This window comes from Notamacropus eugenii, chromosome 6 (assembly GCF_028372415.1).
Source record: "Notamacropus eugenii isolate mMacEug1 chromosome 6, mMacEug1.pri_v2, whole genome shotgun sequence".
NCBI classification, from domain to species: domain Eukaryota; kingdom Metazoa; phylum Chordata; class Mammalia; order Diprotodontia; family Macropodidae; genus Notamacropus; species Notamacropus eugenii.
In genome coordinates this window covers 382,627,092-382,640,860 of record NC_092877.1, presented here as the reverse complement: position 1 = coordinate 382,640,860, position 13,769 = coordinate 382,627,092, and the positions used below count along the sequence as shown (strand labels likewise).

Genomic DNA, 13,769 nt, shown 5'->3' with positions numbered 1-13,769 from the left:
AATACCTAGCATAGGATTAGATACAGAGTGGACATTTAAGAAATGTGTCATGCTTTCCTTTTCTCCCTTCCTTCCTTCCTTCCTTCCTTCCTTCCTTCCTTCCTTCCTTCCTTCCTTCCTTCCTTCCTTCCTTCCTCCTCCTCCTCCTCCTCCTCCTCCTCCTCCTCCTCCTCTTCCTCCTCCTCTTCTTCTTCTTCTTCTTCTCCTTCTTCTTCTTCTTCTTCTACTTCTTCTTCTTCTTCTTCTTTTCTCTCTCTCTGTCTCTCTCTGTCTCTTTGTCTCTCTGTCTCTGTCTCTCTGTCTCTGTCTCTCTCTGTCTCTGTCTCTGTCTGTCTCTGTCTGTCTCTGTCTCTGTCTCTCTGTCTCTGTCTCTCTCTGTCTCTCTGTCTCTGTCTCTGTCTCTGTCTCTGTCTCTCTCTCTCTCTCTTTCTCTCTCTCTTCCTTTTCTTTACTCCTTTTGCAAGTCTGAGTTGAGGAGGTATAGACCTGGGGTTTAGACCTCTGGTCCTAGAGTCAGAAAGCCCTAAGCTCAAATTCAGCTTCAGATATTTACTAACTGTGTGGCATTGAGCAAGTCACTTAATCTCTGCCTCAGTTTCCTCACCTACTTCCTCTAGCCCTTCCTTCCCAAAGCTGTTATGAGGACTAAATGAAATCATATAAGGAAAGTGCTCTGTAAACATCAAAATTCTATACAAATGCTATTTATTAGCATGATTGCTGACTATCTCTTCCCCTTGATAATATCAAGGGCACCAATTGTGGTGCCTACCTCCTATGGATGAACATTTTGGAGTTTATTGAAGTACTGATCTAGTAAAAAAAGAAAGAAGGTCATTCCCTTAAAATATAAATTCTGGCAAAGAAGTGTGATATCGAGAAAAAAAGAACAATCCTGCTTCAGAGCCAGAAAGATATAGGTTTGAATCCTGCCCATGATACACACTAGTTAGCAAAGCTAATCTCTCAGTTCCCATACTACTCTTTAAGACTATCTATATCACAGAGAAAGATTAACCTGCACTAGCAGAGGAGTTCCCTTCTTATGAATCCCCTACCCAAAAGCAAACAAACGCTTAAGTAAGTCTTTATTCGTATATAAAATTTGAAATCCAACTAAATTAGCCAATTCTGAATCTTCCCATTCTACTATCAGGCAAACAAAGGCCATCCAAAAGAGGCAGGTTTCAATTTCACTTGTAAACGATTCAGTGGCAGAAGTGGGTTGAAAGGAAAGGCCGATGGATCCAGTGACTATAAAGGGGATTCTGCCTGGGCCCTGACTCTCCCTAAGTGCTATTTGCTTTCCTCAGAAAAGCTTGTTTCTTGTTTTCTTGGAGTTTTCTTCTCACTCCAGACCAGGTTCAGGCCTGACGCACTACCCTGCTTTCCCTGCATACATATCTATTCCTTATTCCCAAAGTTCCAGAGGATGCTGGGAAACTTTTCAGAGAGGGACTCTAACAGAGACTGTGAACAAAATTGTAGTGAGACAGGGGTCAAAGTCTAGGAGGAGACAACAGGATCTTCTCCAAAGAACTCATTGGTATTTTATTAAATGGTAACACCTGTCAGGAGCCAATAGTGCCATATAGGACAGACAGATGGGAGGGTCATTATCCCCTAATGGGAAAAGTGAGGCTCAATGTGGGGGTTGAGATAGAGAATCAGGTCTTTATTTTTGACTATGGTACTTTGGGGTATGAGAAGTCAACATGTATCAATAAAATGGCTTCTGATACAGTGCTTTAGGGTTTCCAAGCAACATCCTCTCTACTGCCTTGTGAGTCAGGTACCATGACCAGTGCTATCCCCATTTTATAGCTGAGGAATTAGAGGCCCTGAGACATTCTGTGATGTAGCAATGAGGTTGTAGAAAGAGCTCTGGATCTGCAATCAGAGGACCTGAGTTTGAATCCTAGCCCTTCCACTTATCACTTGTGCATCCTTGGGCAATTAATTTAAACTTTATCTGCCTCACTTTCCTTCTCTGTAAAATAAGAGGTTTGGCTTAGATGACCACAAAGGGATTTTCCAGCTGAATGTCTCAAATTCTAAATATCTTGAGCAAGAATTGACATCTGGTCTCCTGGCTCCCTATCTGGTATTTTCCCAAGATGCCATGTTGCTTTCCACTAACTCTGGTCCTGACTTAAGCATAAAAGATACAGTAGAAGAAGAACCCCATGGTTTTCATGATTGTGACCTCTCCTTACCTACCACCTTTACCTCCATAGTTCGGGTGAGGTTAAACATGCGACCATTCTCTGGATAAGTCACAACACACGTGTAGAATCCCGCATTGGAGGCAAAGACATAGGCAAAGATGAGCTCGGTGCCATTCACTACAATTTTATTAAAGTTGTTCACTTCATCACAGTTCTAGAACAAGGCAGGGAAAAAAGAAATAAAACAAAACATAACCATGTTTAGTATCCTAGGCCCTGGTTAAAAAGATATAGCATACATATCCACACACACACACACACACACACACACACACATCCACACACACACAATCACACATACACATTAATTCACACACATACCCATATCCCCACACACACACACACATACATACATACATAGACACATATAGAAACTGGAAGATGAAGAGGGGAGGAGACCCTATTTGTTGGAGAAGTTTCCAGGACCTCCTCCAGGCATCTGACACAAATTCTGGAAAGCCAGAATGTACTAGGCTGATGATACTCTTTGACTAACAGAGACTAAGCCTAGAATGGCAGTACCTTCCTGCCCCCTAAATCAGCCAGGCCTAAGTAGTTCCAGAAACACACTGATTACTTGTTGTCCATTCCAGGATTCTCATTGCTGAAATATGTGGTGCACACAGGAACAATGCCACATTTTGAAATGGCCTCCAAAGAAAGCTGACCCTCCTCCCCCCCACATCCCCTCCTGTCTGGAGGCAGCCAGTCTTTGGCCACCCAGATGGTGTTTCCTGGAAAACAGGAGGTTCAGTGCTCTAATGCCAAAACCACCACTCACTCACTCACTGTCTGGCTCAGTGAGCTTTGGTAAAGTCAGGTTTCTTCTAAAAGCTTCATTTTCCTCATCTGTAGATTAGATCATATTTGGAGTCATAGGACCTATGTTTGGATCCTGATGCTTATTCTCTGTATAACTTTGGCAAGCCAATTCACTTCACTGGGACTCAGTTTGCTCATCTGTAAAATGAAATAGTTGGACAGATTCAGAGCTCGGACCTTGGGAACTCCAAGGGACCTACTCTACATCTGTCCTTTCTTCCCTAGGCTTCAGTTTCCTTTTTAGCTTAAGGAGGGGGTAGGTTTAGATGACGAAGAAATTCTCTCCAAACTGAGAAAGCAGAAGTTCCCATAGGACCAAGCTCTTGTACTGGGTGTCCTCTGTTCATATACAAACCTTGATTGCCATTTCCCTAAAGATTTTTATGATTTTGAGACAAAAACAAACAAACAAACAACAAAATAGAGAAACATGTCAGGAAACAGGACCTATCTACTCCAACTTGTCTTTCACAACCATTTCTATGGCCACTAACTACTGGGTAACCTTGGGAGAGTTGTGCACCTTGTCTGGTCCTCAGTTTCCTCAACTGTAAAGTAAGGAGCTAGAACTAGATTATCTCTAAGATCCCTCCCAGATTTAAAACTAGAATCCTGAACAGGAAGACTTCAGAGAGGCCTGGAAAGACTTATATGAACTGATGCTGAGTGAAAGGAGCAGAACCAGGAGAACTTTATACACAGCAACAACCACAGTGTGCGAGGAATGTTTCTGGTAGACTTAGAACTTCATTGCAATGCAAGGACTTAAAAAATTCCCAATGGTCTCTTAAGGTCAAATGCCTTCCACATCCAGAGAAAGAACTATGGAATTCAATTGCAGAATAAGTCAGATCATTTTCTTTTGTATTATGTTTTGGTTTGTTTTATTATTTCTCCCATTCATTTTAATTCTTCTATGCAATATAACTGAGGTGAAAATGTATTTAATAGAAATATAGAAAACTGTATGCCAGCTCAGGGCGGGAGTGGGAAGGTAGCGGGGAAGGGGAGGAGGGAGGGGGAAAAGTCTAAGATGTATGGAAGTAATTGTAGAACACTGAAAACAAATAAAATAATTTTAAAAATAATAACAAAAAAACTAGAATCCCTATCTCTGATGAGAATACAATGTATCCTGAAAAATTAACCAGCCAGCTGGTAGTCCTGTCACCACATCAAACACCTTCATGTCTCAGACCTCATACCAGAAAGAATTAGAGCTTTATCATATTTTTATGACAAATAAACAAGATGGTGAGGACCTGCTGGCACTTGTTAATCTCTAGGTCTGTGCTATTCCTGGTAGATTATAGTAAATGCTCTATGTCCAACACTCCTGTGTCAGAATGAGTTTGTGGAATGAGGATTCTTTTCTGTCAAACTCGCTTTCAAGCCATCTGACTGAAAATGCCTCTCTGCACCTTGGAGGCGGGCAACATCATGTGGGAGAAAGAACACTTAAGTCAGAAGGTCTGGGTCGTATCCCATTTGTCACTTGGCTGTGTGACCTCAGAGAAGTCCCTTTACTTTTCACTGCCTCAGTTTCCTCTCTAGTAAAGGGAAGGGGCAGGGCTCAAGAAACAATCAGCTCCCTTCTAGCTGGGACATTCTATGGGATAATGAATTTAAAGAGAACGTTTCTCACACACAGCTCAAGACCCCTTCTCAGGCATTATCCATTTGGCCTCATAGCTCTGTCCTAAAGGGAAATATATAAAGTGTTAGTGCCTCATACTTTATACACAAAGAATAGGAGACCCACAGAAATTGGAAAGATGTGCTTGAGATTTTGCTACTCAAGTAATCAATAAATTCACAAGTGCCTTTGTCTCAGGCACTATACAAAATGCAAGAGATACAAAGATGGAAGCGGGACAGAAGGGCTACAATCCCTGCTTCTTAAGGTCCTCATTCTGCTAGCTGGATTCCAGAGTTAGAACCCACATTTATATTCTGATTCAATGTATTTGCAAGCTTCTGTGTGGCTCTTCAATCATTTCAGTCCTATCAGACTCTCTGTGGCCCAATTTGGGATCTTCTTGACCATAATAACCACAATGGGTTGCCATTTCCTTCTTCAGCTGATTTTATTGTTAAGAAAAGTGAGGGAAAAGGGTTAAATGACTTCCCCAGAGTCCTACAACTAGGAAGTGCACCCTGGGCCCAACATTCTCTCTACTTCTTGTCCTCCAGCCTCTCAGTAGTAAGGGAATTATGGAGAACCAGACCAGTCTAAGCTTATCTCCCAGTGGGGCCACCGATGGTATAGATCACCACCAAAGCATCTCTCATAATTGCTCTTTTCTCCACTCATGACTCTTTTCTCCACTCAGTCTCTCATCTTCACCCATTTGAACAATTACAAGAAACTCTGAATTGTTCTCTCTACCTAGTGTCTCTCCAAATTCCAACCCATCTTCTTCACAGCTACCATGGCAATCTTTCTAAAGCAGGACCGACCATGTTCTGCTCCAGCCAAATTCCAGTGGTTTCCAATCCCTTGGGTTTGCATTCTTCTCTGGTGGACATTTAAAGCCTTTCAAATTTAGCTGCAACTGGCTTTTCAGGTGCATTAATTAATGATTCAACTAATGAAAAGTTGTATTTTATGTATTTAATAGAAATTTATGTGTAGAACCTATATAAAATTGTATGCCGTCTCAGGGAGGGAATGGGAAAGGAAGGGGAGGGAGGGGGAAAAACATCTAAGATATATGGAAGTGATTGTAGAACACTGAAAACAAATAAAATAATTTAATTTTTAAAAAAAGATGTATTTTAAGTTGCTGATAAGGGTCAACCCCTTGGTGCTAGGGATAGAAATACAGGGAATGAAAAATATTTCTACTCTCAACAAGCTTACCCCTATTGGGGAGACTATTCTAAACCTCTCTCATATACATATATGTACATATATGTGCATATCTATACATATGTGTATACATGCATGTACATACACAAAAAATGCAAGGTAATTACGTAGAAGGTAGTTAAGAAAGGAGTGGACTAGGAGTTGGGAAGGACCCCCAAAAAGACTGTGCATGGAGTAGTTAGTGCATGAGCTGAGCGTGAAAGGAAGTGAAGGGATCTCTGAGGAGGAAGCTAGGAGGGAGGGCGTTCCAGGCGTGTAGGATGGCCAACATGAAGGCACAAAAACAGAGGATTATGTTAGAGAGTGTGAGAACCACAGAAAGGGTCAGTTTGGCAAGGGTGCTGAGGGCAGGAAGGAGATGATGTATGGTGAGCTTGGAAAGACAATACGAAGCTGGGCTATATGAAAGCAGTGAAGATTATCCTGGGTCCTAGCGACAACAGAGGGTGAATGAGTATGTTGAGAAGGACAATGCTGTGGTCATCCACATGCTGGAGGAGAACCACTTTGTTTTCTCTGTGGAAGATGGATTACAGTAGGAAGAAATGAGAGGCAGGAAGTTCAGTTGTAGGAGACTATTGCAGTGGTCTGGCCTAGAGGAGATGAGGGTCTGGTCTAAGCAGTCAGGATAGTAAGACACAAAGGCACCTGGCTCTGGAGTCAGAGTTCAAGTCCTGACCTTCACATTCAATACCTTGGAGTCCTTGAGGAAGCTATTTGGTCTCTCTTGGCCTCAGTTTCCTCATGAGGAGCTTGGACTGGATCACTGTTAAAGTCCCTTCCAACCCAAAGACGCTGAGATGATGATCTCAAGGTGGCAGCTGAGAGCCAAGTGAGAAGGGTCAGATAATAATCCTTGTGAATGTTAAGCTAGCACCTTCAGGTTACAGAGAGCTTTGCCAATATGACTTTGCTGGATGCTCATGACAACCTGGGGAAGCGGGTGCTTTTATCATCTCCACTTTACAGATGAGAAATCTGAGCATGGGACCACAAACCTAGCCAGTCCCTGAGTGTGAATTTGAACTTGAATTCAAACCTTCATGACTCCAGGCCCATGGGTCAATGCTGATGCTGCCTAGCTACTTGGATACAAGAGATGATGTGCAGCCTGGTTTCTAATACAGTCACTGGTCCGTCCTCTGAGCCAACTAGAGGGGCCTTCTGACGGTTCCCTGTTCTCAATAGTCCATTTCTGTCCCTTTGTCTTTGCAAAGGCTGTACCCATGCCTGCTCTGCCTTCCTTTCTCCCTTCATTTCACAGCATCACAGACTTCCCTCAAAGGAGAGCTCCTGCCAAGGCCTTTTGGATGCCCCCTCACCCGCATGTCTGTGATGTTCCTCTATGTCCAAATTCATTTGTAGTTACTTCACATATAATTTGGTTTTTAGTACATTCTATGGGTCTCCAAATAGAAGGTGAGCTCCTTGAGGGCAAGGCCAAAGCCGTTTTCACTCTGTGTCCCCAGTGCCTTTCTCAGTGCTTGGTGCTTAGTAGATAACCCATTGTTGAATGACATAAGATCGTGATGCTACTGTTTTGTATGACTCTGGCAGCCATGGAGGTTTGACTCTAGTGGACAATGGAGATGTGGAAAATGCCCCTTTGAGAACAAAGTGCCAGGCATTTGGCTTGCCACACTCCCCAGTGTTTGGGCTCTTCCCTCTGCTCCAGTCTCCAGCAGGGCTGTCAAGCCCATGACCCCACCAAAGGTGAGTGCCCATGAGTTCCCAAGCGTTCTTTACAAAAGTTCTCCCTGACAACTCAACTGTTTATTCCTTTGAATAAATTAGGTGGATTCTAAGCTTCAGTGCTGCCATTCTTCAGGCATCTGTGATTTCATCATGGTGGGAGCTGCCTCACTTAATATGGTATGGAACTCCTCAGTGATTTAAGTTTTCATGCATTGCTGAGGATGAAAAATTCCTCACCATGTGGCCAAGCTGGCAGTGGGCAGGGCTTGTCCACTCCAATATGTCACTGGAGCCACCTAGCTGGGTGACTGTGGACAAACATTAACCCTTCTCAAATCAGTATCCTTGACCGTAAACTGAAGGTATTCGAATGGATGGCGTCCAAGGTCCCTTCCAGGTATGAATACCCAATCCAAGACTGTGACACGTTGGTGTATCCCTCAAAAGTCCATCAACAAGTCCATACTGGGTCGAGGCCCTGTATAGCTATGCCCTGGTTAGGGTGAATGATGATTCCCATCACGCGGTTGTATCATTTGAATTCACACTACATCTTGCCATTGGGCTGGAACAAATGTGCACATGGTGAACGTTTAGCTACATGACTACACTATATTAGGAACTACATTAACTACCACTTCATGAAGCTCATTATTCACACTAATGGGGACTTGGCTATATTGTCATATCTAGGGACTTGTCTCCCTATTAGAATGGAGGTACCACCAGAGGAAGGATTGCTGTTGGTTTTTTTCTATGTCTTTATATCCCAAATGTTTAGTGCAGTGTCTCTGTCAGAAGATATGGACAAGGATTATCTTTGGTTTTGCATTTGTAGAGTATGGCACATTACAAGTGCTTAAAAATGACTTTTCATTTAGTCATTTTTTCCTGACAATTTTTCATTTATTGAAATGATCTTTAAAGAAGGTCAGAGGTCATCAACACTCCAAATACTATTTTATTGACTTCAAAATCCCAAGGAGCCCCGAACATGGCAAAGTCACTGTCATTAGCGGACTGAACCATGAAAGGGTAATCAGAGAGATAATTCAGAGATCAGCCCTGTGCTGGGGCACATAGGCCCGAGATGACTGGCTGGCTGGTAAGCCAACCTCATTCTACAGGCAGAGCTCACAGCCCCTTATCCTGCAAGCTGGATTCTACCTGGAATTTAAGTTGTTTGGCTCGTTTTTCTAGGGCACAATAGTTTCCATGGCAACAAACCATGGTGTCTAGTAGGAGGGGAAAAAAACACATTGCAGTAGTTCACTGCAAAAATGAATGGGACAGAGAGCAGATTCTGAGGTGGGGCTGAGAAGAAATTGTGATTTCTGAACAAGGGCTGGCCCCCAACAAGGGGAAAGGAAAAGGCCATTTTCTCAATCACCCCCAAAAGGTTACTGAGAATGTCCATGGGCCCCTGGGCACCTCTAGCCAGTTTTCCTTCCTGTTCACCTGCCTAGTTTATCTTTTAATTTTTGATACCTTTTCTTCTGACATAACATACTTCCCAACCAACATTTTACAAAGTGCATTCCCTGAAAACATTTAGGCAAACTGCCTAAGAGACTGATTGCCACTGACAGTCTGAATCACTTTCCATTTTTGTAATTTATCCTTTGTTAGCCCAAAGGAAGGGTAATCTTGACAGGCTACTCTGAGGGGCTGAAGGTGATAAGATGAAATTTAATCAGGATAAAAGAAAAGTCTTGCAAATTGGAGGCTTCCCAAAACTAACTTGACACATACAAGATGGCAGAAATGGGACTATACACCAACTTGGCAAAAATAGATTTGGGGGATCGGGGTTTAGTGGCTGATAATCTCACTGTGAATTCAAGGTATTCAGAAAAGCTCATGAAAGCAAACAGTGCGCAGTGATAGGGTAGAGGGTTCTGACATAGGACGGAGACTGTCACACCTATTGGCCTTGCTTCTAGGAGCACCTTCCAGAAAACTCCTTGACAAGGTGGCAAAGTAGGAGAGCCAGGATGAAGGAGGGGCTGAAGATCATTCTCTGAAGTTGGATTCTAGAAAATGTGGATATTCAGCTTGGAGAAAAGAAGACTGGAAATGTGGGAGAGTGTCATAAAGGCACGTTGAAGTACTCTAAGGGATGCCATAAGGAAGAGGAATTAGTCTTGCTCTGCTTAACTGCAGAAGACAGAGCAAAGGGTGAAGTTCAGAGGTTGAGGCACATTTAGGGTTTAATGTAAGGAAACATTTCCTGACAAGCAAAGCTGACCAGAAGTGGAAGTGCCTCAGGAGGTATGTGTGGGAGGGTCTCCCTCTCCCTGAGGGTTTTCTTCAATTAGAGGCTGGATTAGGAATGCCTGTTGAGATACTGTCAAAGGAATTCTTGTTCAAGTCTTTCCAAGTCTTTTGTTGCTGTTTCAGTCATTTGTGACTATTCATGAGCCCATTTGAAGGTTTCTCAGCCAAGACACTGAAGTAGTTTGCCATCTCCTCCTCTGGCTCATTTTTACAGATGAGGGAACTGAGGCAGATAGAGTTGAGTGACTTAAGTCACACAGAGATTAAGTGTCTGAGGCAAGATTTGAACCCCGGAAGAGGAGTCTTCCTCATGTCTGGTTTGGTGCTCTAGCCACAGCACCATGCACCTGCTCCTCTTCCAACTCTAGGGATCTCTGATTATGGATGCCTTATTTATTCATTTCTTCTTCTTCATCATCATCATCATCACATATTTGCCCTGAGCTTTTTTGTCATACATGGATACACACACACACACACATATATATATATATGTATATATATATATATATACTCACATACACATATATGTGTGCATATGCATATTTATATGTATGCATTTTTTCTGTTTTTTTCTCTTGACATCATGTCTTTTTCAGAATTTTTCACAATTGCAAAATTTGCACTCATCATGGCAACATTTTTTCAAGTAATTATTTCTATGTATTTGTTTCTGATTTTTCCTCCTTTAAATTTCCATAGGATCCAAAGCATTCATTCCCATGATCCTGTTCTTCTTCTCACTGACCAAAAGTATGATGCTGCTGCTCAGGTTCCGTTGAGGTGCCATGATGGTCTCTGCCTTGTTGGACTGGCCTTCCCAGTAGTACCTGGCACTGAGTACTGCTATGCCTCCCAGGAGGCTCCTTGTAAAATGACCTTCCTGATGGTAGGACAGGGACTAGAGAGGGAGGAGGCATTCCCATAAAGCTTCTTTTCCACTGATGTGGGTAGCAGTTTCCTTACCCTTGACCAGAGTTCCAAAGAGATTCCCAAAGTTTGCCATAAAATTCTATTATCATGGCTTCCAGAGAATAGGATAAATTGTCAAGATTGAGAGAGCACAGTGAGATGAGGGGAGAATGAACCTCAATCACAAGGCTGAGAGAACAAAATTGAAATGGAGAGTTAAAAAAAAAAGAAAGAAAGAAAAGGTATCCCACAGACCTGGTAATAAATTGTCCCCATTTCCCAAGAACATATGCACTGCCCATAAAAGGGGTCAAAATCGAGTACCTTCTCAGAAAAGAGCCATCCTGATGGCTTGTTGATTGTCATAAAAGGCAAAGCTGTCCCCATTTTCCAGGAGGGGATTCTGAACATTGCACCCTTCAGTCAGATTAATTTCACTGTACAAGTTACAGGCAGAGGTAATATACCATTTTTAATGGCCAGACCAGGCAAGAGAATGACCTGCCTTCTGTAAATTGATTTCCATTGGGCTTTTTGTTTTATTCTAATTGATTGTGGAGAGTATTGCAGCAGCAGCCACGATCTTACAATCCTGGTTAAGCCACCCAAAGAAGCCACTCTTTGCATAACAATGGAAGGGCTTTAATGGGAGGGGGAAGAGCAAAACTTATTATTATAGTTATGCATTTCAAATACTCAGGTTCATCTACAAAACCAAGACCTTATGAATAGTAGAGACATGTCTTAAAACACAGGACTTAGAACTATAGGTCCTTCAAGGATTCATGATTTTGTCAGTGTGGACAATCCCTCCACAGACAGGGACCACAAACTCCTCTAACATAGAGAATGAACTTCAATAATGCCTAACAATAATAGCTCTTATCTATTCAATGCTTTAATTTGTGCAAAGTTCTTTACACGTGTCATGTCACAAGATCCTTACAACATCCCTGGGAAGTGGGTGCTATTATTATTCCCATTTTAGAGGCGCAGAAGTGAGGCAGTGAGAGTCAGTAAGAGTCTGAGGAAGAATTCAGATTCAGATCTTCCTAATTCAAACCCAGCACTCTCTACAAAGTTCTCCCAGTTGTCCTCCAAAGTGCATGAGGCTAAAAATTCCTTCAGCCTGTGGACAACTAGGTGGTGAGCTTCTCTCAGCTTAACTAGGCTGGTTTTCAGGCACCAGAATTGTCAGACACCTGGCCCAGGTGGAAAACCACTATGATTCTCTGTAGTGTTTCTGCTTTTGTTCCATTTCTTTATGAAGTCTAGAATTTAATTGGGTCCCACATGGGCTGCTATATCATAGGATCACAACACTTAAAGCTAGAATGGAGTTTGGAATTCAGCTGATTCACCTCCATCTTTATCCATGGACAAAGGCTATAAAATAAAAAACTTGCCCAAGGTCCTACAATTAGTGAGTATCAAAGTCATGGCTTCAAGCTGCTTCTCCTCTGACTCCAACCACAATGTACTCTTCTCTACAGGAAGACATTTTCTCTCTTGGGTCATTTTGGTCCTTTATCAACCATTTGGGTTAATAGCAAAATTGCATAATTCCATTGGCCAATTCGGGGATTTGTGAATAAGAAACTGAGTTCTAGAATGACAGTAGGTCAACATGAGTCTGCAAACAGCCACTTCATTGTTACATGCTAATTGTACAAAGAAAAGTAACATCACTCATTCCACATTTGGGAAGTGATGCTCCTGTGGACACTTGGTTTTCCCTTCCTTTTCTTTTTTTGGGGGGGTCACTACATGGCAGATGTTCCATCACTCAAATTTTGGTTATTCCCTAAGTTGCTGATGATGTATTCTGAGCTCAGTTTTACTGAATGTCGGGTACAACTTTGGTCAATTAACTGGCAGCCTATTCTTAAGGTAGACACTGAAACGTTACTCTCTATGACTAAATACGCAGCCTTTAATTATTGGGATTTCAGGGCTCCCACCCTGTGATGTGGTAGAAATATGAGGATGCAGAGTCTTCATTGAGGACCTGAATTGCTAGTTTATAGAATGAATCACCACATTGGATAAACAGGGGACCCCAAAGAAGACACTGAAAGCTGAGGACACTGAAGGCAAGAATGAAAGAACACAAAACATCTGCCTGCTTCTGGGTGAGGATTATTCTAGCATCTGCTCCAGTGGCCTAGAGTTGTTACAGGAACCGTGGCCAACGTGGAAAGAGGGCTGAGCCTGCAGTAAAGACCTGAGTTCAAACACACTGGGTGACTCCCGAGCAAGGACATTAGTTTGCTCAACTGTAACAAAGTAACAATAACAGCATCTATGTCACAGGATTGTTGTGTGGATCAAATGAGCTATTTGTAAAAGTACTTAGAACTGTTCCTGGCACACAGTAGGCACTTAATAAATGTTTATTTTCTTCTTCCTTTCTTCTGTCCCTCCCTCCTTCCCTCCTTCCATTCCTTCCTTCCTTCCTTCCACTTATTCAGATATAAAATGAAGGAGTTAGTAAGAGTGTCCCACAAATGTAAAAGGAACATTAAAGTAGCCAAAAAACAACAAACATGAAGAAATCAAAGAATCATGGGAAGACATGTTAGAACAGGGACCAAAGTAAGCAGAACCAGGAAAACAAGATAGAAACAGTGACAACAATATAGTGGAAAGAATTAAATCATAACCTGAGACCTGACTAATTAAAGATGGTTGAAGCAGCCACAGAGAAAAGTGGACACAAATCACCCTGACTCTCTTTGATTCAAGGCGGTGTGACCATGGAAGTGGCACGTGGCATACACTGTCACACATGACCACTATGATTGCTAGCACAACCCTTGGCACATAGTAGGTCCTTAATAAATGCCTCTTCTACTTGATCTAGCTGGTTTTATCCATTTTTAAAAATTTTTTGTAATTTTTTTCTATAACAAATGAACATGATATAAAAACAAAGGTATCAACATTTTTTTTTCTTTTATATT

The 13,769-nt window shown here is 42.2% G+C and overlaps 1 protein-coding gene across 3 annotated transcripts in view; it reads right to left on the bottom strand.

The window, feature by feature from the left end:
• The window catches only part of IL1RAP (interleukin 1 receptor accessory protein), a 148,827-nt gene that overhangs the window by 37,484 nt on the left and 97,574 nt on the right, over window positions 1-13,769 (bottom strand). For all 3 annotated transcript variants that reach the window (XM_072618858.1, XM_072618860.1, XM_072618859.1), the window contains exon 5: window positions 2,217-2,382. In XM_072618858.1, coding sequence (XP_072474959.1) covers window positions 2,217-2,382 — 166 coding nt within the window. The remainder of the gene's footprint in view (window positions 1-2,216; window positions 2,383-13,769) is intronic.